The following is a 26,165-nucleotide window of genomic DNA, read 5'->3' on the forward strand; positions in this document are numbered from 1 at the left end:
CTCCGTCAGGATGACCTTCATCGGCCCAGACCAGCTTTTAAAAGCTGCAGCCGCCCAGAGTCGGTCCGGCAGGTTTTGCTGCATTTCAGCCTCTGAGTTCTGATCCGACTGGAAGATCAACCTTCAGCAAACAGAACCGCCTGGTTCCCATTCGCAAGCATTTCTGTTCTCAGATCTGAGATTCTTTCATTTTTCTTTGTCATTTTCACACACTGGCTGCATTACTGTAAAACTACTTCAACATATTTTTACTCAAGTAAAAGTTAAAAGTAGTAGAGTGAAAAAAGTATTTACATAAGTACTGAGTAACCGATCATATTATCAATCATTTAATATTTAAAAATCACATCATCAGATGGAACAAAATGTAAAGTTGCATTTTGTAAAAGTACATTTTTTCCAAAACGTTACTAACGGAAATGTAATTAAGTAAATATAACTAGCTTCTATCCAAATCTGATTACTGTGGTTGTCTTGAAAATTATTATTTTTTAAATATATAAGTGAGGATTTCTGAAACTTTCTGAAATGTAAAAGTACTTGAATCAATAGTTTTTATGATTTAGCAAAGGGGCAATTTCTTTTTTTATTAGGAACATGATGATTTGGATTTTTATTTTCCTTTGTAAATTAAATAATTATTTACTTTTATTATTTAGATGTTTGAAATAACTTGGGTTATCTTTGTCCAATATTAAAATACTTTTATGATTTGAAACGTTTAAGTGTAAAAAAAGCAAAAACACAAGAAATATTTTTAAATATTCTGAAAGCACAATATAATAATTATTTTAAAATATTACTTTAATTTCAGACCAGACGGCCAATCACGTACAGGATACATAAACAGTCCATCAAAAGCAGGAAAAATATATTTTCCATCCAGTTACAATATTTTAGATGAGAAACAACTAATTTGCTGCAGAATGAAGCTGATTTTTTATTTTTATTTTATTTTATTTTCTGTCCCTGCAGTTGCTTTAAGACTCTTGTTGTTGTTTTGTCTGTGCCATAAGAGTCTCAGTCTGTCCAAATTCACTTTCGTAGAAGTGCCAAACAAAAAGGAGGTTAAATAAGAGGAAAGCTTCAGAGCTTCACACTCGGCTAAGAGGCTTGGACTTACAGACCCAGTGAACCGAGACTCTCCCAGAACCTTCTAGTAACTCTGCAGCCGCAGGATTACAGGCCGACCCGGATGGAGGAGAGCGGTGCAACAACCAGATGCTAACTGAATTAGCATCTGGTAATTCAGATGCTTTCATTTTTTGTTATGTGGTTGTGCTGCAGAAACTGCAAGAAACACAAAATCTTACCAAGAAAAAAACTGGAACATTTTTGAGATACGAAAGTAGAAAATTTTCTTTGTTTGAATCTTTTGAAATTTCCAAAAGTCAAAAAATTGTGAACCTCAGAAAATCTCCTAGATTTTTTCTAGAAAATTGTAGATTAATCTCAAAATTTCTGAGTTTTTCTCACAATTTTTTAAATTTTGAAGCTCATAAATTTTCATGTTTTTTCGAGAAACTTTCTGAAATTAAATCTCTTTTCTGCCTAAAAAGACACTAATATGCCTCCATACAAAACAAACTTACAAGTAACTTTTCATCAAGATTTAATTGTTTTCAGTCAAAAATAACTGACCATTTATTTTAAAGAGTAAAAGTTCAACTGGCAGATTTATTTCTGTTGTAATAAGACATTTTCTCCATGATAAAGTGAAATAATCTGTTAGTGAAACTGGCACTTTTTCAGCAAGTTCAATGAGTTAAAACAATGCCCTGTGTTTTAGTGGGGAGTTACTTTGAAGTTATTTTAGTCATTTTTCAAGTGTACCAAGATATTTGCATTAGAATCTGGGCCAATATAATTTGTAAGATCTTGTGTTATTGTAGTGGAAACATATTCATGATAAATGACACGATAAGAAACATGCACCTTTTTGCATAAATCAGCGGGTAAAGGTAATTGCAACGTTTGTTTCCAGAAGCATCTCCTCTGGCTTCAAAAGCAGCCGTTGTTTTACGTAATATGATTTGTTTGCTGCAGCCTGAACTGGGTGTAAAGCAGCGACTCCAGGCAACAAACACGTGTTGCTGTGAGTCCAGTCTGCAGCCCGGCATTCCTGGGGGCCCGTTCGCTCACGGATAATTGCTGCTGCCTTGTGGGAGAAGAGGAAGTGCCAAAGAGAACAAACAAAAACAAATTAGGAGATGCAAATGGCCGCATGAGTGAACGCGCTCGATCTATGGTTTCAATAGGCTTGCGTAATAATAGCTGGATGCAGGCCAAGCCTTGTTTGGGAAACAGGAGAAGGAGGCAGGAAAAATGATGCCTTCATTCTGCATTAAGTTGGATTCCTGAACGGGATTATGACTAACGGTTTTGTTTTTGTTTGTTTACTGTGAGTAAATAAACAGCAGAGTAAATAACCAGTAAGAACAGAAACCCGGTGAACCTGTTGCTGACGTTGTGCTCTGAGGAAAAACGACTTTTTATCCGCTGCCTTGTCTCAACACCTGAAGACAGTTTCAGTTCCCACTGCAGACGCTCTGTCATTAGGACTCTTAGCTTGTAATTATTAGTGAGTTTTCACTCAACAAAAGTCAGATTGTAAAAAGTACAAAGCTTAAAGAACTACAATTATCTATGATATGAGTTTTATTATAATTATACCCTCAAACTTCCAGATATACAAGGTACAAGATTTCAACTATTTCCCCAAATGTTTTTGTATTTTCTCTCCAATTAACAAAACTTTATTGTGATTTTCTACAGCCTTTAATTTTTCTTGGTCACTGTGGATAAAAGGTAAATATATTTTTATTGGGTCTAAACTGACACCAAATGTCAGCAACAACCCAACTGATCCACATTTATGAAAGAATCAAAGTAGATTAGTGGAAATTAGTCAAGCGAAAATATGATAATTTTACCCGATGCAGATTTACAATTAAAATAATCTTTTAAATTTACCAACATGAATCTTTCTTGGAAAAAAAAAAAAAACTAAATAACTTTGGTCATTCTTGTGCAGAGCGATGGTAACATGAATGTTTTGTAATGTGGTAAGCATGTGGATGTGAAATATTGTCTGTTAGTTTGGTAAAACCAGGTACGTCGCTTTCAAACTTACCTACAACTTAATGTCAACCGAAGCAAAGGGACTTCAGAGAATGAATAGAAACCAGAAAATAAAAATGTGCTTTTCTGGTACATGTGGAGCTTCATTAGCCAACTCCGCAAGTCAAAACACCTGGAAAGAACGGTTGCCTCAATCAGATGGAGATCTGTAAAACTTTTCTGACTTCAGGAACATTTTCTAGACTTCAGTCTACAAGGTGTAACCATTACTTATGTAAAAATATCATGGTTCACCAAAAATGTTAAGATCGTTTTTTCGTTTAACAACAGAACCTACATAGATGGATGAATATATGTGTATAAATGAATATATTTCTATCTTTATTTAGTAGAGCTTCACTTATTCATTGCAGATTATCAAATTTTTCTAAAGAGCACACATTAACTCCAAATTATTCATTAAAATTTTGCCAATTTGCACTTTTTGTTGAGCACATCTAAAATATTCAAAGAAATTTAGCTTGGAAAGCTAAAATTCAAACGCATGATGCTATTGGCTGGTACTTTCAAAGCAGCCAATCCAGGAAGGGCATTTATTTTCCTAAGCAGTGATTGGCTGAACAGAAGAGCAGAGATAAGGAAGACTGTGGATGTCTGTGGGAGCGCCGAGGTTGTTTCCAATGTGTATCAATGCATGTTAATTTGGAGTTTGGAATATTCAAATAGGCCGTTATAAGCATTTTTAAAGAGGGTCTCATCTCTTCACCAGATGGACAAAACTTATTTTATTTTAGATTTCTTTTTTTATGTTTATCATGTTGACAGTGGGACAGGCACAAAAGTATGGCAGTACAAATACTTTTTCATTTGGAGGAGTCAAGGTGACAGTTTTAAATCTAAAAACCTTGTTTCAACCTTCAAGCCTGGTGGTGGCCCCATTATGATGTGGGATTCAGGGAACAAGCTACTAAAAGCTTTCTTAGCAGTTTCATCTTTTGAAATTTAATGAAGACTCATCTTTTGAAGGAATACATCTTGTTCTGCTCCTTAGCATACAGAACTCTTTCTTTACATTAGGGAACATGATGTAAATTTCACGCAAAATGAGTGATAACTGGGATGTTTCTTGTCTTGGGATGGGGGGGATGGGTGCAGTTTGTGGCTTGACAAAGAACACACTTGGCAAAGATCTTATGTGGAATAATCCCATGTTGCCTGCTGCACTTTATAAGACATTACAATTTAAACAAACAAATGATTGAAAGGATTGGTGGGCCAAAATATCAAGCAAAGGAAGGTGAATGCCTGAAGTACTGGAACTTTTCTATGAAGATAGTTTCTTAAAAATGAAAACTCAGCCTCACCTGAGCTCGAAACAAGCGTCCGGTCATCCTATTCCTGGGCCAGGAGTAAAGCAGCTTCCAAACAGTCAAACAGCCGTCAGTCATAGAGCAGGATGAAGGGGTTCGTACAACGGCAATGACTTCTCAGGGGACCTGATGCCATTTCTCAGGTCCCTCACCTCCACAAGCGTCTCCTGAAGCAACAGGCCAAAAGAGTGTCGATGTGCTTTTCAGCCCTGCTTGGGGCATTCAACTCCAACAGGTTTTCTTTTCCTTTAATCTCATTAAGACGGGTGGATTGTTAAAGCTCAAGTACATGAAAACGTCTGGAGACAGGAAATCTGTGGTCGGAGAACAAATAAACCTCTTAAATCAGACAGGAATAGCACAGCGAGGAACACAGTGTGACTTCAATAATCCGGACCGTCAGCCGGTCAAACCGGTTACTGCATTTTCGTCACCAACCCTTAACCAGATAACAGTAAAAGAAAAGATTTGTGTTATTTTCAGAACTTATCGATTTGACTAGATACAAAAGAGGATGAACTTTTAAACAAAATGTGCAACAAACTGCTGCCATATGCATTCTGGCCTTTGGCCATGCACTATAGGGTGGGATGTACCGATGGCAGATGTTTACACTTTCATGTAAATTATAACATGACAAAAAATGTATATTTGTAAATGTTATGTAAATATAGTTATTCTCAACCTTTTGTCTTGTACTTTTACAAACACATAATATGAGCTTATGAATGTAGGGTATTTTTGTAAACTTTTAAAAAGAACCAATTTAGCCCAAAGAAGTATTAAATACACAATATAGCGATATAATATTAATATAATATTCTTAATAAAATTAATTATGTGTATGCTACTTTTTATTCTCAGCTGCCATCTAAAGAAAGTGCAGCGATTCAAAGTAGGAATGTTGATATTGTATTTAATATTGTCAGTCTTGATCCGATGTCCTTTCATAAAAATCGTTACTGTGCCAACCTACATTCCCGCCACAAATAGCTGCATTTTTCTACTTTGAATTGAATGGAAGTGAGAGATCACGTGTTTCCGTTTCCCCGCGGAGCTCTCCTCTTCTACGTAAGCGTCTCCGCCATATTGTGAGTGGCCTTGCAGCTGTGGGAAGCCTCGAGAAGAGCACTTAGCGCTGATATTTTAAACTTTTTCGGGCAAGATGCCTCATTCGTGTGCTGCGCTGGATTGTACGAAGCGCTGTACGGTCCAGACCAGAACCTCGGGCGTCACCTTTCACAGGTGAGGCTGAAAAACCACCGTGTTTGGACTGTTTCGATGGGTTGACGTCATGAACAAAAGTGTCAACTTCCGCGCTCAAATTCCAAAAATTTCTACTCGTCTTTTGATTTTCTCCAGAAGCTGGCGTTCTCTTTGATGCTGTCTATGAAAACTGGGCTTTTAGAGAAATAAATCTATGTGCCAGTTTGAACTAGAGAGCCCTGAACGCATCAGCTGCCCTGGACGACACTGAAGTTAGCATCCTTCTTAGCTTCAGAAAAAGGGCTATTCCGCCGCATTTAACCAATCTGGACTACCTTCACTGCTCTTTAGATTGAAACATAACATATTTAAAATGGTCAAACCTGGACCTGATTATCGTATAATAATTGTACATTCTGCAAGACACAGTCTACAATTGGTCGAACCTTTACTCAATGCCTAAAAACTTGTGAAATGGAAACTTGAAGGATTTCTTGGGGGCTGTTTGCAACTTTTCATGGGATCTGGCTTTAAATCTCTATTATATACACAGATTAAACCTAGAGAGAACCAATCTACACCAGTCCTACATTCTAGAAAACATAACATCGAGAGCAACTTTTTAAATCCAAGTCCACAATAAATTGGACTAAACAATAAAATGATACAAATTGTTATTGTTAAACAGTTAATCAGTTAGTGAAATTCAAATCATCATTACTTTTAAGGCTTAACTATTTTATGTCTGAAGTTAACGCTGATTTTTTTTCTGGACTTTTATTTATAATTTTTTCTGATAAAATACTTTTAAAGTAGAATTGAGTACATGGTCATTTCAAACCTGAACATAACTACTTTATGCCTATAAAACAGAGTTTGTGACTCGTGTAACTTTGATTAAAAACTGTGTAGGTTTTGGTGTTCACCGTTTAACTGTTTTTTTTAAACACGCAATAGGTTCCCAAAAGAATCAAACCTGAGAAAACGATGGGTGAAAGCGATCAGGAGGAAGGGCTTCTCTCCCAACACGTCCACCAGGCTCTGCAGTGAACACTTTAAACAGGAGGACTTTGACAGGACGGGACAGACTGTCCGACTCAGAGAGGGAGTTGTTCCTTCAATCTTCAGTTTTTCTACCCCTCCAAAAAAGGTATGTGCATCACTTGAAAATGTTTTCAAGTAGTTTAGCAAAATTCTTTGAGTATTTTGTGTTTCAAATCAGCGACGGGCAGCGAAAACAGCAAAGGCTTTACCCAAGAAAGGAGAGAGGCAGGAAGTGGCGAGTGCCCCGCCTCCCCCAAAACAAGAACCTCCACCCTGTCCTGATTTAGTGAGTTCTGAACATTTCCTTCTTTATTAACCCTGACAATCAGTGGTCACTGCCTGTCCATGTCTGCTGGTCGTGTGACCGTGCCTGATCCTTGTGTCTTACTAGGACCACTCCTATGCACTGCCTCCATCTTTGGGCGATCTGAAGGTAAAACTCTGCGAGGCGTTGGAAAGAGTCGAGAGTCTGGAAAGAGAAATGAGGAACGCCAAGGATCGGGAACGGAGAGCAAAGAATGCGTTGCACGTTCTGGTGGAGGATCTGAAGGGGAAGAACCTCATAAACGAAGAACTAAAACAAAGGCTTGAGTTATCATGAGCTGTCATGACAGGATGGACTTGGTGAACATTAATTTAGGTGTAATACACCTTAATAATTATCATCTGACTTTATAGTTATCATTTTAAGTGACTCAGTATTATTTTAAGCTTTTATTTATAAAAAAAAAATCTTGCTTGTCGTGGAGTTCATCACTGATATTCTACTGCTGACGATGCTGGAGCATTTTCCACATCAGTGATGCTTTTCCTCCCATGATGGTAGCCAGGACAGCTTGGAGCGCCACTTTAGTTCAATGAGGCATCAGGTATTATTTATCCTGTTATTCATGAATGTTTTCAATGTTGATTTCTTACGACTTTGTCCTGATCTTTACTGTGCTCTTAGAATGGTAGCCATGGTGACCCAAAAGGGTCGACAAAATGCAAACATCACAATGGAAACCACAATGCAATTACAATACAATTTGCACAATACAACAACGCCACAAGGAAAAGCCAAAACACAAGAAAAAAGGCACAACAAATAACACAAAGAACCACAACAACCTTTTCTTGTAATATAATCTTTGCATTTTGTTGACCCTTCTGGATAACCATAGAAAACAGTCATAAAACATTTTCCTCTTTAATAAAAATATGTGTGTCTGTTTTACAGGGGGTTGATGAAACAACCAGTCTGGTTTGGTATCTCTCCAAGCACATCTGGAAAACTAAAAGCACAGAACAAGACAGTCTCCCTTCCTCCTACTACCGCCGACTCCATCAGCAGAAGAACAGTTTCCACCTGCTTTTCTTCAACATTTCTGTTTTCTTTCATTTGCAACTTGGTGCTTGATTTATTTATTTTGTTCAGAAGAATTGTGTTCACCTCAACGAGCAAATCTGACAGGAATCACATTTTTGGTACTGACATGAATATAAACCATGCTGTTGTCTTTTCACTACTGTTTTTACTTATGTCCTTGGTCGTCTCTCTTTCACCACAATGCCAAACTAAACATTCTTCAAGTTTATGGTGGACATGCAAAAAACTGAAAGACCTTTATTCTGCAAGGGTTTTGTGGAGGTTCCTGGAGTGTGTTGTGATGCTGAAAGTGAGGCCTTAGCAGCACAAGACAAGTTCTGGCAAAAAATGTTTTTTAATAAATTTTTTGATGTCTCTTCTTCATTTTTCTCATAACTCTTGATATTTATCAACTAAACCATTTCTGGATTTTAGTCAGTGGCTTGCACTGCTACCTTGCAGCAAGAGGACGTGGTGTAGCCCTGTGACGGATAATTTTATTTCGAAAATTTAGTAGTTCTGCGTAAACGACTTAGTTTTGGCCCTTATTTACTGTCAGTTTGGTGTGATACACCATCTTAACTGTAATCAAAAATGCAAAAAGAAAAAGTTTTACAAGTAAAGTCATCCTTTTTCAATTGCTCTTTACATATGCGTTTATATTTTCTGTTTACATTTTTTTACACTCAAATTAAAAGCTCGGTTTTAAATAGACTAGAGAAACTTCCTTCCGGTGTAACCTCACTTTCTCTCCGACGCGTTGCGGAACTTTTCTTTTCGTTCCGGCTAACAATCCAACATGGCAGCCGAGGGAGACGTTGATTTGGACCTGGAAGCCGAGGAAAACTGCACCGGGAAACCGGTGGAAAAGCCTCGGAAACATGACAGCGGAGCCGCGGATTTGGAGCGAGTCACGGACTACGCGGAGGAAAAAGAAATCTCCAGTTCGGACCTGGAAACGGTGAGAGCAGTAACCGGCGGGCCGAACCAGAAACATGCGGCTGGAGCGGCTGCTGCTAACCGAAGAGCTAACCGGTTCGTTTGTCAGCGGTTCTTAAAAAACTCGCTTTAAAATCTCTGAAATTTTTCTAAAAATGACAATTAAAAGAGTTTAAATATTGTGTAATCGTCAGGCATTTAGTGTTAATTAACTATATAAAATATAGCTTTGTTGAAATCCTATTAAAAGTCTGGTATTATACTAATTAAAGTGTGAAATTTTGTTTTTAGTGTTTTGAGTACAGTTTAAATATTTACACCTATATTTTTTTATTTTTACTAAATACTTCATGTTACACGTTTTGTTTTGCATTAATTCTAAAACAATATAAAAGTACAAATAAAACTGCGGGACTAAGAGCATTAATTACTTGTTACTGCAGCTTTAAATAAGTTAAATTTTTAAATGCAATGGTAGCCAATTAAATGAGGCAGAAGGGGATTAAATAGCTTTAGAAAAAACTTAAATATCAATATGCTTATAAGAAAAGTTTAACTTTGAAATAAAATTATTTCTTCTTAATGATGCCGACTGGTTTAAATCAAACCAAATAAATACTAACTGCTGTTTCTTCAGGCGATGTCTGTGATCGGCGACAGAAGATCCAGAGAACAGAAAGCCAAACAGGAAAGGTAAGATCAGTGCTGATACGACCCATTTATAATATTTTCTGTTTTGTCCTGAGGATTCAGGAATAATCCACTTTAATTTGCTTTGGAGTTTAACTTTCATTCTGTTTATTTTCAGAGAAAAAGAGCTGGCTAAAGTCACCATCAAGAAAGAGGATGTCGAGTTGATTGTAGGTAGATTTCATTTTCCCGTTAAGATTATATGCATATAACCAGCCAACAGTTAACTGGTTTACATGTCTTATATGAAGCTGTTTCAATCTAATTTGTTTTTAGACAAGAACAGAGTATTTGGTTTTCTGTTTGTTTGCTCTGACCCACATACATAAAGTTCTGCATTTTATACACAATATAGTAATAACTACTGACAAAAATAACTTAGGTTAATGATGAGTCTTCATTGTCCAGATATATTTTTTTATAGCTGCACATGCATTGTCTATAAACCCTTGATTTGAGTCAGGTGAGTTAAGATGTCTAAATGCACAACTTTACATAATAAATACCTCGGTTGCAGTTTTTTCCCCTTTCGTTTTGCACCAAAATCTGATGTTTTAAGCTTGCCAACCGTTTTTCTTCTTTTTACCCTAACCAACGGCAACATCTAGTTTGTATTGGCCTTAACTGCTTCGAGTCGTAATGAAGATGTTTGCGCACGACTCAGACGTTGAAGTCCAGCGAAAAATAACCAGAAGATAAAATAGTTATGCCACCACAAAATGTGTGATCTGTGATTAATGTATTCATTCCAGTTTATATGTTTTCCTTTCCATCACCTTCCTGTTCCTTTGCGGTTTTTTGTGGTGCAGATGTCAGAGATGGAGATCTCGCGGTCGATGGCGGAGCGCAGCCTGAGGGAACACATGGGGAACGTGGTGGAAGCTCTGGTGACTCTGACCAACTGAACACATTCTCACACTGGACTGTTTCTCCCCACCTTAAAGCTCACAGGATCAATCCAATGGAGCTGATCCTACGCAAATCCTTCAGTTTTTTTTTTGTTGTTTTTTGTCAAATAAAATTTCATTATTGTGTAAAAACAAGTGTGTTTAATTCAAATAGCTGTACTTGAACAGATGCCGCAAAAACTAAACTGGTAGGTTATTTACAAAATTACACAAATCCAGCTGCTTCCTGGATTTGCCAGGAGAAACAAAGTAGGACAATCAGTTCATGTGTTTGGAGAAGGATTGGACCTCGCAGGCTTCCCTCCAGCGTTCACCAGGATCATCTCAGGTCTTCCTCTTCTTCACGGTGGGCCGATCGAACACGTCCCTCACGCCGGCCGCCTTCTGCTTGAAGAACTTGCTGTTCTGAGCGCTTTCCTGAGCCCAGGCCGAGTCGAACGACGTCGTGTCCTGGTCCACCAGGTGGGTGTACTTGGTGCGACCCGACCGGCCAAAGTTTTTCACCTGGTCAAAGCAAAAACGGTCAGAAAATAAAAAAATGAACCTGGATAATAAATTCCCGGGATGCAAGCGAATCTCACCTGCATGACTTTGGGTAAGATGGTTTTGTTAAAGTGATCCTCCAGAGTAGGAGCGCTGAAGTCTCTCTTGTACACATCCTCCTCCTCGTTCTGGGAAGAGAGCAAATGTTTAGAACAAAAACACAAGTGCGTCTCCACTACCACCGAGTGGACAAGACAGGCAATGAAAAACAAATTATGGAGGTGGTATGCGTTTTCTAAGCACAGCGCCATATAGCAAATATGACTTAAATTTTATTTTATATTTTATTGCCTTGAAATTGGGCTTCTGTCTCTTTAAAAACTGCTTCTCTTTCTTAAACTCCACCTTCATGAAATCATCACAACATGGCTCCTGTATTATCCCTGTAACAACGTTTCTGCCAGCCCTGCTCTGCGAAGCTCCTATCGAGATCGGCTGATGTGCAGCACCATCAGGTGTTTGCTAATATCTGCTGGCTAGTCTGAAGGAGCTGAACAGGGATTGCTTTGTGAGCCAGAACCTCAGAAGCTTGGGGAGGAGCTCCACCACGAAGGCGGGGCTACGTCCAACCAGGTTAAAGAATTTCTTAAACATGCATAAAAGAGTCTAAGCAAAATGTCAGGTATGTATTTGACCAGGTAACAATACAATGGAAATTGATTTGAAATGATACCACCCCTTTAGGAAAAGTTTCAGATTTTGACCTAAAATTACAGAGCCACTAAACTGCTGGAGTTTTGAAATAAATTCAGAAGAGAGATCTTACTTTAAGAACTTTTATATCACGTTAAAACAAGAAAACTCTAGTTTTTTAAGATTTATATCTCTTTAAGATATGTTATAGTTAAAAAAACAGAATAGCCAAATGTCTTGGGATGTTTAAGTCTAGCATCAAAATTCATTTTCATTTTGGTTCACATCAAGTTCAAGAAAGTCTTTAAAGGTAGCAGAAAGTATTGATAAACTACCTAATAACAAATTGCTAATATTAATAAAAAACTAACTTATTTGATGAGAATGTGCGTCCTGCTCACCATGAAGAACGCTCCTCTGTGGTAGTACTTCTGTAGGAACTTGTATTTGCCCTTCTGGGCTTTGTTGGTGACGACCTTGCCGCTGTTCCGGAGCTCCGCCCGCCGCTCCTCCTCCGTCAGGTTGTGGAATCGTTCAATCTCGGCCTTCTCCTTCTCCATCCTGAAGACAGACCCAGTCACCACCCTGCTCTGCGTCTCACCGTCTCCATCAGATCCGTTTACTCACGTTTCTCGTGCCTCTCTGTCCCTCTTGATGCGCTTCAGCTCTCGGACTTTCCAGGCCTCGTACTCCTCCTCCTCGTTCTCTCCGTCTGTGTCCAGCGCTTCCAGAGCGGCCAGCGTGCGCCGATTCTCCTCGAACTCTTTCTTGGCCTCCTCCTCGACGATCTTCAGGGTGTAGCGGCGGCGCTCCTCCGCTTGCCGCTTGGCCTCGGCCTCCAGCTCCCTCTGCTTCAGCTCCTCGGCTTCGCGCTCCGCCACCGTGATTCTGTCCTTCCTGTCCACCAGTTAAGAGTTTGGCAAGTTATGGACTCATTACTTCCTGACATTCAATCGAATGTTCAGAATAATTTGATCTGAGTAATTTTTGTGCCTGTATTGGGCATATTGCACAAAATGGAAACACATTTTGTCATCATGAGTCACATGATCAACAACTGAATGTTACTGCTGGCAGAAACATCAAAGAAGACAGCAGGAAGTGGTTGGATGAGGATGATGCTGCATGTTTTCTAATGATTTATCTTGTGAACAAACTTATTCACGAGTGATTCTAATTGCTTCTCATTTAATGGAAACACCATAATTGCAAAGTTGTGTTTTTGACATTAACAAAATATCAAACATTGGTAATAGAAACAAAACTACTGATAATTTACTGATACATTAATTTCCAGAAATATTTTCACACTGCTAAAACAAAATTGTAGTTTTTGTGCCAATAATTTATTTGACTTCAAATACAACAAAACTAACTTACATGTCACCTTTCAGCAACATTTACGAGCTTGATGTAAGTAAAGAACTTCTTAACTTTTTAGTTAGTTTTTTTTTTTTATGTGTACTGGGATATTTGTACTAGATCCTGAACCAACAGCTTGACAAGATTTTGTTTTTGCAGTGCAGTTTTCAGAGTTCGTACTTGCGGATGAAGACCGGTTTGAGTCGTGGCTCCGCCTCGTCCTCACTGTCCGTGTATTCTTCATATTCTGACTCAGACTCGGACTCCTCCCCCGACTTCACCTCTTCCTCCACCTCCATCACTTCCATCTCCTCGTTCTTCCGCTCCATCGCTCGCTGGCGCATCATCGCTCGTCGCCGCTCGATTTCCTGCAGAACGATGGTCAGACAGTGAGAATTTAACCAACGTGATGGAAAGGACTAAAAACGCAGAGGTGTTTGTATAATGCCAACCTCATCATCCACTTCTTCCTCCTCCTCTTCTTCCTCACTGCTGTCTTCCCGCTCAGGATGCCATGTTCCCTCGTCCGAGTCCTCGCTGCTCTCGGCCACGACTTCAGGCTCAACGATCTGCCTGTGCCTCGCTAACCTGACAACCAACGAGTGAGAAACGTCTTCACGCTCTAGAATTCACCGGGAGTTTGAGTTTCAGCGAGCGCCAGGACGATACCTCTCCTCCACATCCTCGGAGGTCCGGTTGAGCAGACGCCGGAGACGCGGGTCGGAGACGTCCTCCTCCAGTGGCTCCACCTCCGGCTCCGCCTCCACCCCCTTCTTCACAAACTTGAACTCCTCGTCTTCCTCATCTGAAGACTCCATGGGGGCGTAGTCAGGACGCTTTCCGGACACATAGCGCTTCACCTTCACCTTCTCCATGGTGAGCTCACCTGCGTGACGCACATCAACAAGATGGCTGACATCAAGTTAATCTGAATACAGTCAGAAGTCGTTTCTGGTCTCAAACATCCACAGTTAGAAATCAGAAATCACTGATTTCCTTGGCTTCTTTTCACCTTCCTTTGCAGTGAAAAATCTCAAGAATTTAAGATCAACAATAATTATTTGGGACTTTAAATTATCGGTCCAGAAATGCATCAGTTTGTTCAACTTTAAAATCAACAAAACTCAAATCTTGCAATTTTCCCTCAACAGCTGTGAAGGTTTACTAACATTTATTTTGTGACTTCAACCGCATTGTTTACTGACTTAAACAAATAAAAACAGCATATAAAAACAAACCTTGATGTAAAAGCATAACAAAGATAGAATCTCACGAAACATGATTAAAATAAAGCAAATCCAGTTTATTTAAGCTCTAACATCATACTTAATTAAAAATTGTAATAGTAACATAACTTTTTTGACTTGTGTCTTTAGACTTGAAACATTACTAGACATACACACGTCATCTCTTGTCAATGCTTTCTTACACAGAAAACAGTAAATTTCATAACAGGAATTAACTACAGACTTTACAGTAAAAGAAAAGTAGCATAAACAGTTACTGAAGTTTGTAGCAGTTTGCATTTGGTTGATCTCCGTTTTATTACAGTGAGCTTAATTACTTAATATCTAAGCTTGACACTCAGAAATTACGTCAGACGTGTATTTGACCACATCATTTGTTATCCTGACCACAAAATAATTGTTTGCAGCCACCGGCACTGTGCTAAAATCTGGACATTATAACACTAAGCCTAAAATCAGGGTGCTAGACATAAAATTACAACATTTATTTTGCTCTTTATAACAACTTATCTATCACTACGCCCTTATTTAAACAGTTCCAACACTGTAACTTGTTCATTTCGTGTATTGTGTGCCAACGGTGACGTTAGCTGATGCTAATGTAGCTAAATGGCTAACCAACAAAAGTTCACCTTTCTCGTTCCGGATGGGAACGGCACCGGCCGTGGACTGGATCGGTGGAAGCTTCATGTTGGCGGCTTCGTGACTAGACATGATTGCCTGGTCAACGATAAACGAGCCGACAGAGGAAAAATGAAAACGATATTCCAAATAGCTACTCTAGCTCGATGTAGCTGCTGCGAAACGGAAGTTCGATAAAATACGTGAACGGACAGGAAGTGGAATTGTTCCGACAAACGCTTCCGATGCACACGTAGCTTTACGTTAACATTTTATCATCATGTTTTGTCCTAGAGCGTGGAATACGATTTTTTTTAAATATTCCATATATATTAAAGGAAAAGCTTGAGATAAAGTATTCAACGAGAAAATATCAGTTCTCTCATTGAAGAGTGATTTAGTAGATTTGGTGCAGATTTGCGCCCCCTGTGGTTGTTGAAAACAACGCAAAAGAAATTAATCGAAATTATTTTCCTGGGTAAATAGTAATATTGATTAGAATATACAGTTGACAATAATAACAAATGGTAATATTACTATTATTGTTAGTAGTAACATTCCAATTTATCAGTCTTACATAAAAATTAAACATTATTTTTGCTAAACATATTTTCTGCCTACATTCATCCATGTAATAGCAAACAGCATAAAGAGAACTACAATTTTAACTCACTTTGAAGTGAGTTGAAATACATGAAAGTAATTTATTTTTTACATTTACATAAGATTGTAGAGTTGAAATCACTAGATATAACTATGGTCCTACTTCAATAGAAGGAAATAAATAAATGCAGAAATAAATGATCATTTAAGGCTCCTGAGCTCAGGACCCACAAGGTTCAACATGAAAGCCTAGTGTTCACTATTAGATCAAAATTCTTTCTCTTTCTTGGAGGCATTGTTATAAGCCTTCTTAAATGCTCACAAAGATTTACAAAGACATTTGTGTCAACTTTTTTGGGGGGGTACCTGCAAAATGACTTAAACATTTATTTTGACATCTTTTATTGTTCATCTTATAACATTAGCAAACAAAACAACATCTCTAAACCATGTAGAGTAAAATTGCAAGTAAATGTATTCCAGCATTTGTTTCTAGATGGTAAATTCAAGTAATTTTATTGGTAATTTTTTAAATATTTTTGCCCCCAGGATATATTTTAACTTCCCTCTGTGCCCAAAATGAATGTTTATTTTTTAGTGGCTGACAATAAATAGTGGGGAAGTTTGCTGAAAGAAAAGAGCCAGGAAAATTTTGCTTTCTTAATATTCAGAAATAAAATCACACATAATGTCCTGAAAGTACACAGCAGTCACAGCACAAAATAAGGAAATAGGATTATTTTTATGCTTGTTAAAGATATTGCATCTGATTAGTGATCTAAACAGTCCATTCTCCAGCAAGGTGAGGCGGTTCTTTCAGAGCTGAACTCCTCTCTGTTTGAACTGATCCCCCAGCTTCTCCTCCAGAGCCGAGTTAGTTCCTTTTAGACCTTTAACCACCTCAGCGGCCCAAACAAAGTACTCCTGGACCCGCTCAGCCGTCCAACCTGCCAGAGAAACAAGAAGAGGGTTAACATGTGAAAAGAGATACAGAAGCTTTGATGGACATGAATGTGGATGTTTTGTATTAACAAAATGATTTCTGGACACTGAAACTGCGCTTGAAGAGAGAACATGGTGGTGCGACTGAAGCAGAGCCTTTGGTCTTTACCAGGATGACGGTTTATCAATTGTCTGGTGAAAGTATTCACATCTCTTGAACATTCTTTACATTTTGTCTTCTTGTAACTAATACTTAAAAGTATTTCAACTGCACATCAGGTAATTGACGATAGTTGTGAAATAATTCCTTGTTCACTGCAAAAACACAAAATCCTACCAAGTATTTTTCATTCAAATTTTAATTTCTAATGGAAATATGTGAGTACATTTGAAAAAAGGACGAAAATAACTTCAAAGTTACTTTTCGGTAACACGTTTTAAGTCAATCATTCTCTGAAATTGATGAAAAATAATTATTTAAGTGGCAGATTATTTAGCTTTTTACATTGGAAAATGCTTTGTTACAAGTGAAATAATCAGCCAGTGGAAATAGCTTTTTTCATAAATTTCACAAAATTATTGACTTTTTCATTGATTTTAGGAAATTATTGTCATATCTTCCTGAAACGCTACTTGTAAAGTAGCTTTTAATAAATAGTTTTTACTATTTCCAGGGCACTCAGGTATTTGCACTAGAAAGTAAAGCAAAAATACTTTGTAAGAATTTGTGTTTAAAATTTTGCTGAAAAATAAAGCTGAAAAGTGTGGTGTGAATTTGTAGAAGCATCTTTCGCTGGAAGTCTTTTGGGGAAATGTCTCTTCCACATTTGCAGACCTTTGTGAGAGCATTGCTAAGTAGATAAATAAATATTCCTGGATGTCAGATTGGAAGTAATGAGTAATTTTGATAACGCTGGAGAGCTGAGCAGAAGAACAGAATTGCAGATCGTCAGTAATATTGAAGTGTTTGTGCACTAAATCTGAAAAATTCACTTTAATTTTCAGATTATCAGCTTCCACAGATAAAGAAGTAAAGAGGTGCTGACCGACAGGCGTGCAGGCGTTCAGGTCCCTCAGGTTGTACAGCTTGTCAGCCAGTTTCACCAGTTTAGCTTGCCGGCTGCAGTGAGGTGCATGTTCCACCTGCAGGCGCTTCCTCTCCTTCTTCGGCAGACTTTTGTCATCCGTCACCTCCTGGACAATTCGAGCTACGATTGGCCCGAATCTTTCCTCCAGCTCCTCCGGGCTGGTGTCTGTGTCCTCTACGGTGTCGTGAAGCAAAGCGGCCTGCATGTCAGAGGCAAAGGGCTTAGCATGGCAAGAAAGGCAGAATACATCAGAGATGAATGAGAACATACTTGTAAAACCTCGATCTCTGTCACTCCTCCCTCATGGCTGAGGATTCTTGCTACACCTGAAACACAGAACCACATCAGACACGTTACATTTTTCAGCTTGAAGGGAAATATAGTAAACACCTCTAACAGGTGGCCTGATCACTGCAATTATCAAGTGCTGATCTTGCACAGAGGCATGCTGACTGCAGATGTATCATATAAATTTATGATTCCACATCCCATATTCTTTGAAGTTTGCAGACATCTAGTTTTGTGGAAATTTTTAAAGTTCCTAAAACATCATTTCAGTTCCTCTCTTAAGTTATTTTTATTTAGGTAATATTTTTTATCTCTGTAGAATAACTTTAAACAAGAGAAGAGAAATAGGGACAAAAAGAATTCAGATTCTTAATGTAAGGATTTTGACTCATATCTGTCCTAACTTTAATTCTGAGATTAAAGTTAGGATTTTGAGAAAACAATGTCAGAATATTGAGATTAAAGCCAACATCCTACGACTTAAATCAGAATTTCATTTTTTTTAGTGTTTCTAATTCTCTTCCGGTTTGAACAGCAGGAATTTGATTCTTCTGGATCGGCTGCAACAGTTTTTAAGATCAGTGCTGTTTTTTTCCAGTGTCGGCGTTGTTATTAAAAGGACCGAAATTTACTATCAAGTAATATGAAACTAAACATTTTGTCATAAAGTTTTTTTCGGCTATAGAAGGTGAATTTTCGCCAAATAAAGTCAAACTCCCCTTGTAATAAAATTCATACCAACCGATTGGATGATTAATGTACGGCGTTGCTTCTGGATCTTTACGGCGTTGTCTACGATGTTTTTCTGCAGCAAAATGAACGGTTTCTAACAATAAAGCCGCTTCTGAATTCATAGCTAAATGTAAATAAAGGAGTTGGTTGAGTTAGCAATAGGTCCGCCCTGTACTGGGTCCGGACGGAAACAGCAGCTCACATGATCACTTCCGCCCTGTCAGCTAAGGGAATCCGGTGGCTGCTCCACTCTGATAGATTCACTTTTCGGCTATTAAAAAAATACACCTTTTTTCTTTTGCCTTATAGATTATTCATTAAGAAATTGCTTATTATACGTATTGACGTTTTCTGGTTAGCCTCGTAACTCAAGCTGACAGGTCTGTTTTTAGCCAACAAGCTAACCTTGCTGGAGCTTTACGTCAGCTCTGATTTCTTTCTATCAGCAGCATTTGTGAATATACTTTTTATATTTCTACACTGGAAAACCTTAAAGGTAATTAATGACATTTGATCACATATTTGTATCCATATATGTTGTTTCTTTAGCTCCGTGGTTATTGTTGTTTTAGCCCAGAATGGCTCACAGTGCCAGGAGAGACTCCCCGGAGCTCCCAGACTTGTCTCTGCTGAAGAGGCTGGTCAGAGATCAGCTCATCTACCTGCTGGAACAGGTGGGATCACGATGCACACAACACCTGAGTAAGAGTTAGCCCCAGCTGGATGCCACCTGACACATAGGTGTGTCATCTACTTTTTCCCAGCGGAAGTTAGGATGTATTTTTGATTTTTTGCAATAAATACAGAATAAAAACTGAGGCTGAAATACAAACACAGTCAAAGCTCCTTCTGGCTCTTTCTTTTAGTAGACATCCTCAAACTTCTGTCCTAAAATTTGACCATTGTTATCAATGGAATTGTTTGAGTTTATGTAAATTGGTGTCTTTCCTGGTGCAAAGCTGGTTTTTAAGAGTAATCCTCAGTATTCATTCATACTGACATACTAACCTTCTGTTCTCTCACAGTTACCAGGGAAGAAAGACCTTTTCATTGATTCGGACTTGATGAGTCCGCTTGATCGAATTGCAAATGTTTCAACATTAAAGGTAAACAATATTTACTCCTTTTTGCAACTTTTATCTCAAGTTTTTTCAAAATATTTAACGTTACATTGTTGCAGCAACATGAAGTTGACAAACTTTACAAAGTGGAGCACAAGCCGATAGTCAGCATCTCAGATCAGTACGTTCTTCTCCTTGTTACTGGTGGATATCCGTTTTTATTTAATATTTGGACAAGTTATCTGATTTTATCTAATTTATACAGGATTTGCTTTCTGATTCGACCACGAATACAAACCGTGAAGTGGATTTGTGGTAAATAAAGTTTATTGTTTTTGCCTCATTAATGGGGCAAAGTGTTCTGCATGCAATGCATCTGTAACTTCAGATGAATGTGCATGTTTGTTTATAACTTTGGTTTAAAAGATTATAATTGCTCAATAATGAGCGGTTTTACAACTTATGCTCCTTCCTTTCAGATGTAGTTAATGCAGACAAGGCAGCGGGAAAATTTCGACGATACAAGATAATCTTCACTCCACAAAAGGTTTGTTCTTCTATGCTGCTGCTATCAAACACTCGTTTGTCTCGTATGTTTTCATTATTTCATAAGTTATTGGATTACCGCCAGTTTTCAGGAATATGAGAGAAATAACCTCAAGTAAAATTGTTCCAATTTAAATCTGCAATCCCTTTTGAATCAGTCTCAGTTCAGTCCAGTTTGTCTAAAGCTTTTATAGAGAAAATTGTTACACTGCTTTTCAAATAATGCAGTTCTGACCGAGTTTGATCAAAGTTATCCTACATGTGTTTAAATTTTGTGAATGTTGATATTTACTCTCTGCCTTTCTGCATCCTGTACAGTTCTATGCATGTGAGGCAGTTCTGGAGGAGCAGGGAGTCTTCGGTGGTCAGTTGCTGCTTTGGCTTGTTGACAGTCAGCAGTGAAAGGTGACAGGGAATGCTGACGTTGTGTGTGTCATCCTGCAGATGTGACCACTGATGAGTGGGCTTTCTACCTCCTTCCGCTGGACGAGGACATCATCAGCCTGGAGCTTCCAGAGTTCTTTCGAGACAACTTTCTGGTAAATTTGGAGTCTAACAGAGATGCTTAGACAGTTAACAAATTATTTTTATTACTACTAAGTTTGTATTGACAGTGTATGCAGGTTTGTAGCCTGGAAAAGTTTGGAATTTAAAAAGAGCTGCTTCTCCAAACTTTATCTTATTCTTTAGGTTTTATTTGTCCATCAGTCCGTCCACCCACCCTGTTTGTTCAGTTCAAATTCCTTAATGAATTTTTTTATTCAGATGTTATAGTTTTCAGTTGTTGTTTAAGAGTGATTTAAAAATAAAGAAAAACATAAATGTTTCAAGAATTTAGACCTCAGATTTAGTCAGAAGTGAACAAATTAATGTTGACCCAATTCTGGATACGAGCATGTATAGATAGACAAGTCATCTTTTTGAGGATATCTGAATCCATACAGACAGCAAGTCTCGCTAATGAACCTTTTATTTGTACAGGCAGGAGACCAGCGCTGGGTGAGAACAGCTGGGAGCGCTCTGCACCTCCTTCACTCCCTCTTCGGACCGTTCTCCAAGGTCTACGGGATTGGACGCTGTTCCAAGGTCCAGAATGATCAAAGATCAAGAGTTTAACTTTCAGATCCGGTGGTTTCATCTATGTTAAGATGTCTGCTGCTGTCTCTTTGTCTGCAGATGACCTACGAGTCATGGAGGGAGCAGGTAGAGCAGGGAGAACAAAAAGCTCGGCACGCAGAAATCGGGAATGTTTTCCTTATTGATCGAGGTGAGAAGCTGCGGATCATCAAACCGGATTCAGGCTGTGCTCCGTTTCCGCTCTAATGTCACTTTGTTTTTTACAGATGTGGACTTTGTCACTCCTTTATGCTCGCAAGTCGTCTACGAGGGGCTGGTGGATGATATATTTAGGATCAAATGTGGTGGGTATCTGACTTCAGTCAACAAAAAAAGATGTTTTTAAAAATGACCACAGACCCAAACACTTAAAATGAAAGAAATATTTTTAGATTACATTCCCTAAGCAATCCCTCATTATAAACTTTGTCCTCACATTTCAGAAAAAATTTGAAGTTTCTTCAGTGCAACAGAAATGTGTTAAATGGATTATGCAAAATTGCTGCCTAGCAACCTCAGCAAAGTCCAATCTGTTACCTAGCAACCAATTCAGAGCTCTAGCACATTTGGTCAGCTGGTTTTACTGTATGAATGTTTTGTTGTTGACTTACCATCTAGAAACCACTTTAGGCATTCTTGTTGGTTGTGCTGAAGGCTCCACTTGTGCTTTTCAAAGTTGTACGGTTGTATAATTTTGCGTCTGTTTGCATCCATCTTTTTGTGCGAGTTGCTAAAAATTCTTGTTTATTGTCCAACAGTCAGAGGCTTTCTGCAGGTTTCTTTGCCGGCTCAGCTCTGCATCTTGTTTTTTCAGGATGTGTGGAGTTTGGGCCTGAAGTCACCTCCTCTGACAAAAGTATAAAAGTCATGCTGAACTCTCAGGATAAGGTAGGGCAGAGGTCAAAGGTGTCCATCTGCTCTCGTCTGGGGCTGAAGATCAACGTTTGTTCACTTCTCTCAGGTGTTTAATGAAATCCGGAACGAGCATTTCTCCAACGTTTTTGGGTTTCTCAGTCAGAAGGCCAGGAACCTGCAAACTGCGTATGATGTGAGTGAATGTTGAGACGGTGACCGTGGTGACGACAGAGTCAGAGTGGACGGTTTTAATCCTCCTCGTTTCTCGGCCTCCTGCAGAAGAGACGGGGGATGGACATCCAGCAGATGAAGATGTTTGTGTCCGAGGAGCTGAAAGGTTTGAAGCAGGAGCATCGGCTGCTTAGCCTACGTGAGCTAACTTCCCACGCTGCGCTTCCAGAGGATTACTACACATCCAGAATCACCAGCTGCTGCTACTAACGCTGCTTCTCTTGCAGACATCAGTGCCAGCGAGTCCATCATGAAAAAGAAGACGAAGCAGGATTTCCAGGAACTGTTGAAGACTGAACACTGTGAGATTAATGTGTCTCATTGGAGGCTTTTTTTGTGATACAACTTCATCTTCATTGTGAAATACAGATTATATTCCTAAATTATAAACCTACCGAACACACAGGATTATTTTCACATGAACTCGCACAAATCTGAATCATGCCAATCCAGTAGGGAGCAGTGTAACCTGTCAGCCAATCAGATGGCCTCTAAACAACCACAACTTCCTGTGAGGAATTAAATATGAACAGATATGAGTTAAAGTACTTTAAATTAGCGTATTACAATATTAAGTTAATAATACAGAAGATGATCTCTGCTGGGAATCGTGTCAAACCAAATGTGTGGCCTTATTGTTGCATTATTTGTCAACAACAAATAATGTGGCTCCCTAAATCGCTGTTTTTCCCACGTACACACGCAAACAAATACAGTTTTCACAAATTTCCACCTTTTATAAATGATTGTTTGTGGTTATATTAAACAGAGTTTTTCTGTGGAGAAAAGACAAAGATATCCAGCTATGTGGGGATTAGACCTCAAATACAAATATATTTTTAAAATGATGTCTTAAATATAGATTTACACATTTATTAAATTTTTTGGGGGGATTTGCTCTGTCCTTATTTTTATCTGTGTTCTGGGTGAGGAATTTGGGTTTTTATATGTTATGTGTTATGAACCTCCAAATGAATTATTTTTAGTTCTGCAAGTAGAGAAACTGTTATTAAAGTATTAATTGTTTCCATCTTCCTCTTCTGTTTTTTAAACTTCATGCTTTTTCTCAATGGGAGTTCCTGGCTAAACAAAAGTATTGTGGTTATTTAACAAATAAAAATGCCACTGGTAGTTTCTCTTTTACACTGATCTGCTATTTCATTTAACATTTCTGATCAATATTTTATAAGCAAAAGAAAATTTATGTTTAACTGTTCATTGCATTTCCAGGTTTTTTATAAATATGAATGTCTTTGTGTTTCCTCAGGTTTACTTGAAGGATTTGAAATCCGCGAATGTATTTCCTTCATAGAGGAGCACATCAACAGACAGGTGGGATTTGCTTGACGCAGGTATTGAATAAAGGAAACTTTAAAACCAAAAACCTTCTGAGAAAATCTCAGCTTTGGTCTCTGTTTGGTCCTCAGGTCTCCATGATCGAAAGTCTGCGGCTGCTGTGTCTGCTGTCGGTCACGGAAAACGGTGAAATCCCGTCTGTGATTCAGAGCAGGAATGTCCGCTCATTTTGATGCTGTGAAGACAGATGTGTGACTCTTTCTCTTGCAGGACTCCTGCCAAAAGATTTCAAGTCGTTAAAAGCACAGTACCTTCAGGTACACACACACGCACACACACGCACGCACGCACGCACGCACGCACGCACACACACACACACACACACACACACACCACACACACACACACACACACACACACACACACACACACACACACCTTCCTCTGTTTCCCTGCTGACTTGTTCTGTTATCAAGTTAACACGAATGGTTCAACCTGTGAGCCGTGTGTTTAATAAAATGTTTTTACAATCTCCTGCTATCCATAAATTTGACCTTTGGCTGCAAAAAGGTGCAGAAATGTTTGAGAAAGAAGCTTCTCATTTTCTCTTAGCTTTCTGGATAGTAAAGCTGTAAATGCTGAGAAACGGTGACATGATTTGACAAGTGATCCCAGAGCTCTGGGTTTAATCCTGTGCTGGTTTCCGTCAGAGCTACGGCGCGGATCACCTGCTGACGTTCTCCAACCTGAGGCAGCTGGGGCTGCTGGTGGAGCAGCAGCCGGGGGAGACGCTCACCGTCATGGAGAGCAAAGTGGGCAAACTGGTCAATGACAGAACTGCAGGTAAAACGGGATCAGATCAACACAATCGGACAGGAAAATGTGCATTTTTTAACTCGTTGCAAACAGAATTTTCTTTCTCTTGTGGGCTCAGCTTAAGCTGTCTCATTGTTTTCTACATTTCAGATTTATACATTTTGAAAACAGTTGTTTTGTCTTTTAAAGTTTTTCTGAGACATTCAGACAAACACAGTTTAACACGTCCAGTATTGCAGGTTCTTTGTGGTCACGTGTTTAGCTTCTGAATTCAAATTCAATTTGCATGTGCTTTGCTTTGTAGTGAAATTGACAGACGCCTTTTCTTCTCTCGCCAAGAAGAGCCACTTTAGAGCCTTAAGTAGAAAACTCAACCTGGTAAAGAACAAAGATCATCCCAGATATTTAAGTTTTCTATTCTCTCCTTGATATTAATATGTTTATATTTGGATAAAGGTACCAAAGTCAGACGAAGAATATGATCTGCGTGTTCCTCGGGACATGGCTTATATCTTCAGTGGCGCCTACATCCCTCTGAGCTGCAAAATTATAGAGCAGGTGAGTCCTGTCACTCCAATAAAGTCCCATTTATTTATTTAAGAGTAAAACATAATTTTCCTATTTTTTTCTTTGGCTTTTACCCAGGTGTTAGAGCGGGATGGCTGGACAGGGCTGGAGGAAGTAACCAGACTGATCAACGGGCATGAATTCGCTGTAACAGGTTGGATCCCTGGGAAATTTCTTATAATCTAAAATATGAAGAAGCTTCTTGTGCAATAAAATCTATTCCAGATCTTTTTTATTGATTTTTAAAATTATTTTTATTTCTGTCCAATATTGGGCGGCACAGGTTCTGATCCCAAGTCTAAAAGCGATGCTCAGCGGATCATCCTGGTCATGTTCCTTGGTGGATGCACCTTCTCTGAGATCTCAGCTCTCCGTTTCCTGGGAAAAGAGAAAGGTACTCTAACTTAAAATGCTTGAGATCATGAAGTTAACAGAAAGCCAACTTATTGTTACCTACTGGTTTAGCTTTATGTTTTCTGTTTTGTGCAATTAAAAAAAAATACAGGAAGCTTAACAGGAAGTAGGCTTCCAGATAAATACCTGCCCAAAGCCCCAGACCCCAGGCAGTCTTGGGTCGCCCCTGTGTTTGCTTGCCTTAATTAAATCTTTTCTTAGTGAAAAGGCGAATAATTATGACCCTGTTGCTATGTTTTCCAGGTTATAGATTCATTGTGGTGACAACTGCAATCACAAACAGTTCGCGGCTCCTGGAAGCTCTGCTGGACAGCAACGTTTGAAGCCATCGAGGAAACTTCACTTTTTATTAACTGGAAGACATTCCTATCGCCTCATGTCATACATTCCTGTCAGCTCAGAATGTTTGCTAATGCTTGGTCATCTTTATCAATACAACTGTAAAAATGTAAATAAATATGTTTTTTTACATCTGTGTTGATTTTATTTAATATTAGCCACGTTTATAGCCGTTTCGGGCAGATCTATTTTAATCCCTCTAATTTAGTAAGACGGCACACCCACTATGGAAGTAGTGTATGCGTGGTTTTAACATGGGCGTAAGCAAAGCGGTTGGAG

The 26,165-nt window shown here is 38.7% G+C and overlaps 6 protein-coding genes across 7 annotated transcripts in view; 3 read left to right on the top strand and 3 right to left on the bottom strand.

The window, feature by feature from the left end:
• serinc4 (serine incorporator 4) overlaps positions 1 to 4,676 on the bottom strand; it is a 24,957-nt gene extending 20,281 nt beyond the window's left edge. For both annotated transcript variants that reach the window (XM_055023548.1, XM_055023547.1), the window contains exon 1: positions 4,446 to 4,676. In XM_055023548.1, the coding sequence (XP_054879523.1) occupies positions 4,446 to 4,529 (84 nt within the window). In that variant the 5' untranslated portion in view covers positions 4,530 to 4,676. The remainder of the gene's footprint in view (positions 1 to 4,445) is intronic.
• Positions 4,677 to 5,557: 881 nt separating this feature from the next.
• Positions 5,558 to 8,433, top strand: si:ch73-130a3.4 (uncharacterized protein LOC664763 homolog). Its single transcript, XM_055023579.1, has 5 exons — positions 5,558 to 5,696; positions 6,615 to 6,807; positions 6,880 to 6,987; positions 7,093 to 7,570; positions 7,921 to 8,433. Exons 1-4 carry the CDS (start codon positions 5,617 to 5,619, stop codon positions 7,300 to 7,302), a joined length of 591 nt encoding a protein of 196 aa, XP_054879554.1. The 5' UTR covers positions 5,558 to 5,616; the 3' UTR covers positions 7,303 to 7,570; positions 7,921 to 8,433.
• A 396-nt stretch (positions 8,434 to 8,829) lies between these two features.
• On the top strand, positions 8,830 to 10,602 carry hypk (huntingtin interacting protein K). The gene is made up of 4 exons (XM_055023582.1): positions 8,830 to 9,010; positions 9,626 to 9,681; positions 9,797 to 9,848; positions 10,488 to 10,602. Exons 1-4 carry the CDS (start codon positions 8,849 to 8,851, stop codon positions 10,581 to 10,583), a joined length of 366 nt encoding a protein of 121 aa, XP_054879557.1. The 5' UTR covers positions 8,830 to 8,848; the 3' UTR covers positions 10,584 to 10,602.
• mfap1 (microfibril associated protein 1) lies at positions 9,770 to 15,206 on the bottom strand. Its single transcript, XM_055023580.1, has 8 exons — positions 15,004 to 15,206; positions 13,794 to 14,010; positions 13,577 to 13,712; positions 13,305 to 13,492; positions 12,390 to 12,659; positions 12,164 to 12,323; positions 11,168 to 11,257; positions 9,770 to 11,090 (listed from the first exon to the last, which is right to left on the bottom strand). Exons 1-8 carry the CDS (start codon positions 15,083 to 15,085, stop codon positions 10,911 to 10,913), a joined length of 1,323 nt encoding a protein of 440 aa, XP_054879555.1. The 5' UTR covers positions 15,086 to 15,206; the 3' UTR covers positions 9,770 to 10,910.
• Positions 15,207 to 15,980: 774 nt separating this feature from the next.
• Positions 15,981 to 18,810, bottom strand: hddc3 (HD domain containing 3). The gene is made up of 4 exons (XM_055023581.1): positions 18,656 to 18,810; positions 17,896 to 17,951; positions 17,584 to 17,824; positions 15,981 to 16,542 (listed from the first exon to the last, which is right to left on the bottom strand). Exons 1-4 carry the CDS (start codon positions 18,765 to 18,767, stop codon positions 16,412 to 16,414), a joined length of 540 nt encoding a protein of 179 aa, XP_054879556.1. The 5' UTR covers positions 18,768 to 18,810; the 3' UTR covers positions 15,981 to 16,411.
• A 63-nt stretch (positions 18,811 to 18,873) lies between these two features.
• Positions 18,874 to 26,016, top strand: vps33b (VPS33B late endosome and lysosome associated). The gene is made up of 24 exons (XM_055023583.1): positions 18,874 to 19,141; positions 19,218 to 19,319; positions 19,671 to 19,751; positions 19,826 to 19,887; positions 19,972 to 20,021; positions 20,186 to 20,253; positions 20,571 to 20,616; positions 20,697 to 20,791; positions 21,234 to 21,338; positions 21,429 to 21,519; positions 21,596 to 21,673; positions 22,183 to 22,256; positions 22,330 to 22,416; positions 22,503 to 22,593; positions 22,682 to 22,756; positions 23,722 to 23,786; positions 23,882 to 23,936; positions 24,021 to 24,067; positions 24,461 to 24,593; positions 24,871 to 24,944; positions 25,023 to 25,124; positions 25,212 to 25,287; positions 25,417 to 25,527; positions 25,791 to 26,016. The coding sequence occupies exons 2-24, from the start codon at positions 19,224 to 19,226 to the stop codon at positions 25,868 to 25,870; spliced, it is 1,842 nt and encodes a 613-aa protein (XP_054879558.1). The 5' UTR covers positions 18,874 to 19,141; positions 19,218 to 19,223; the 3' UTR covers positions 25,871 to 26,016.
• Positions 26,017 to 26,165: the final 149 nt, after the last annotated feature.

This window comes from Poeciliopsis prolifica, unplaced genomic scaffold, assembly GCF_027474105.1.
Source record: "Poeciliopsis prolifica strain line A6 unplaced genomic scaffold, Auburn_PproV2 SCAFFOLD103, whole genome shotgun sequence".
NCBI lineage: Eukaryota > Metazoa > Chordata > Actinopteri > Cyprinodontiformes > Poeciliidae > Poeciliopsis > Poeciliopsis prolifica.

Coding starts and splice junctions, on each gene's coding strand:
- si:ch73-130a3.4 (XM_055023579.1), top strand. CDS start 5,617: ATGCCTCATTCGTGTGCTGCGCTGGATTGTACGAAGCGCTGTACGGTC. Junction 5,697..6,614: donor TCGGGCGTCACCTTTCACAG/GTGAGGCTGAAA, acceptor AACACGCAATAG/GTTCCCAAAAGAATCAAACC. Junction 6,808..6,879: donor TTTCTACCCCTCCAAAAAAG/GTATGTGCATCA, acceptor GTTTCAAATCAG/CGACGGGCAGCGAAAACAGC.
- hypk (XM_055023582.1), top strand. CDS start 8,849: ATGGCAGCCGAGGGAGACGTTGATTTGGACCTGGAAGCCGAGGAAAAC. Junction 9,011..9,625: donor CCAGTTCGGACCTGGAAACG/GTGAGAGCAGTA, acceptor CTGTTTCTTCAG/GCGATGTCTGTGATCGGCGA. Junction 9,682..9,796: donor CAGAAAGCCAAACAGGAAAG/GTAAGATCAGTG, acceptor GTTTATTTTCAG/AGAAAAAGAGCTGGCTAAAG.
- mfap1 (XM_055023580.1), bottom strand. CDS start 15,085: ATGTCTAGTCACGAAGCCGCCAACATGAAGCTTCCACCGATCCAGTCC. Junction 13,713..13,793: donor TCCGAGGATGTGGAGGAGAG/GTATCGTCCTGG, acceptor GTTGGTTGTCAG/GTTAGCGAGGCACAGGCAGA. Junction 12,660..13,304: donor AAACCGGTCTTCATCCGCAA/GTACGAACTCTG, acceptor ACTGGTGGACAG/GAAGGACAGAATCACGGTGG.
- hddc3 (XM_055023581.1), bottom strand. CDS start 18,767: ATGAATTCAGAAGCGGCTTTATTGTTAGAAACCGTTCATTTTGCTGCA. Junction 17,952..18,655: donor GTACATTAATCATCCAATCG/GTTGGTATGAAT, acceptor TCTGTGTTTCAG/GTGTAGCAAGAATCCTCAGC. Junction 17,825..17,895: donor CAGAGATCGAGGTTTTACAA/GTATGTTCTCAT, acceptor TCTGACATGCAG/GCCGCTTTGCTTCACGACAC.
- vps33b (XM_055023583.1), top strand. CDS start 19,224: ATGGCTCACAGTGCCAGGAGAGACTCCCCGGAGCTCCCAGACTTGTCT. Junction 19,752..19,825: donor CAAATGTTTCAACATTAAAG/GTAAACAATATT, acceptor ACATTGTTGCAG/CAACATGAAGTTGACAAACT. Junction 25,528..25,790: donor TTTCCTGGGAAAAGAGAAAG/GTACTCTAACTT, acceptor TATGTTTTCCAG/GTTATAGATTCATTGTGGTG.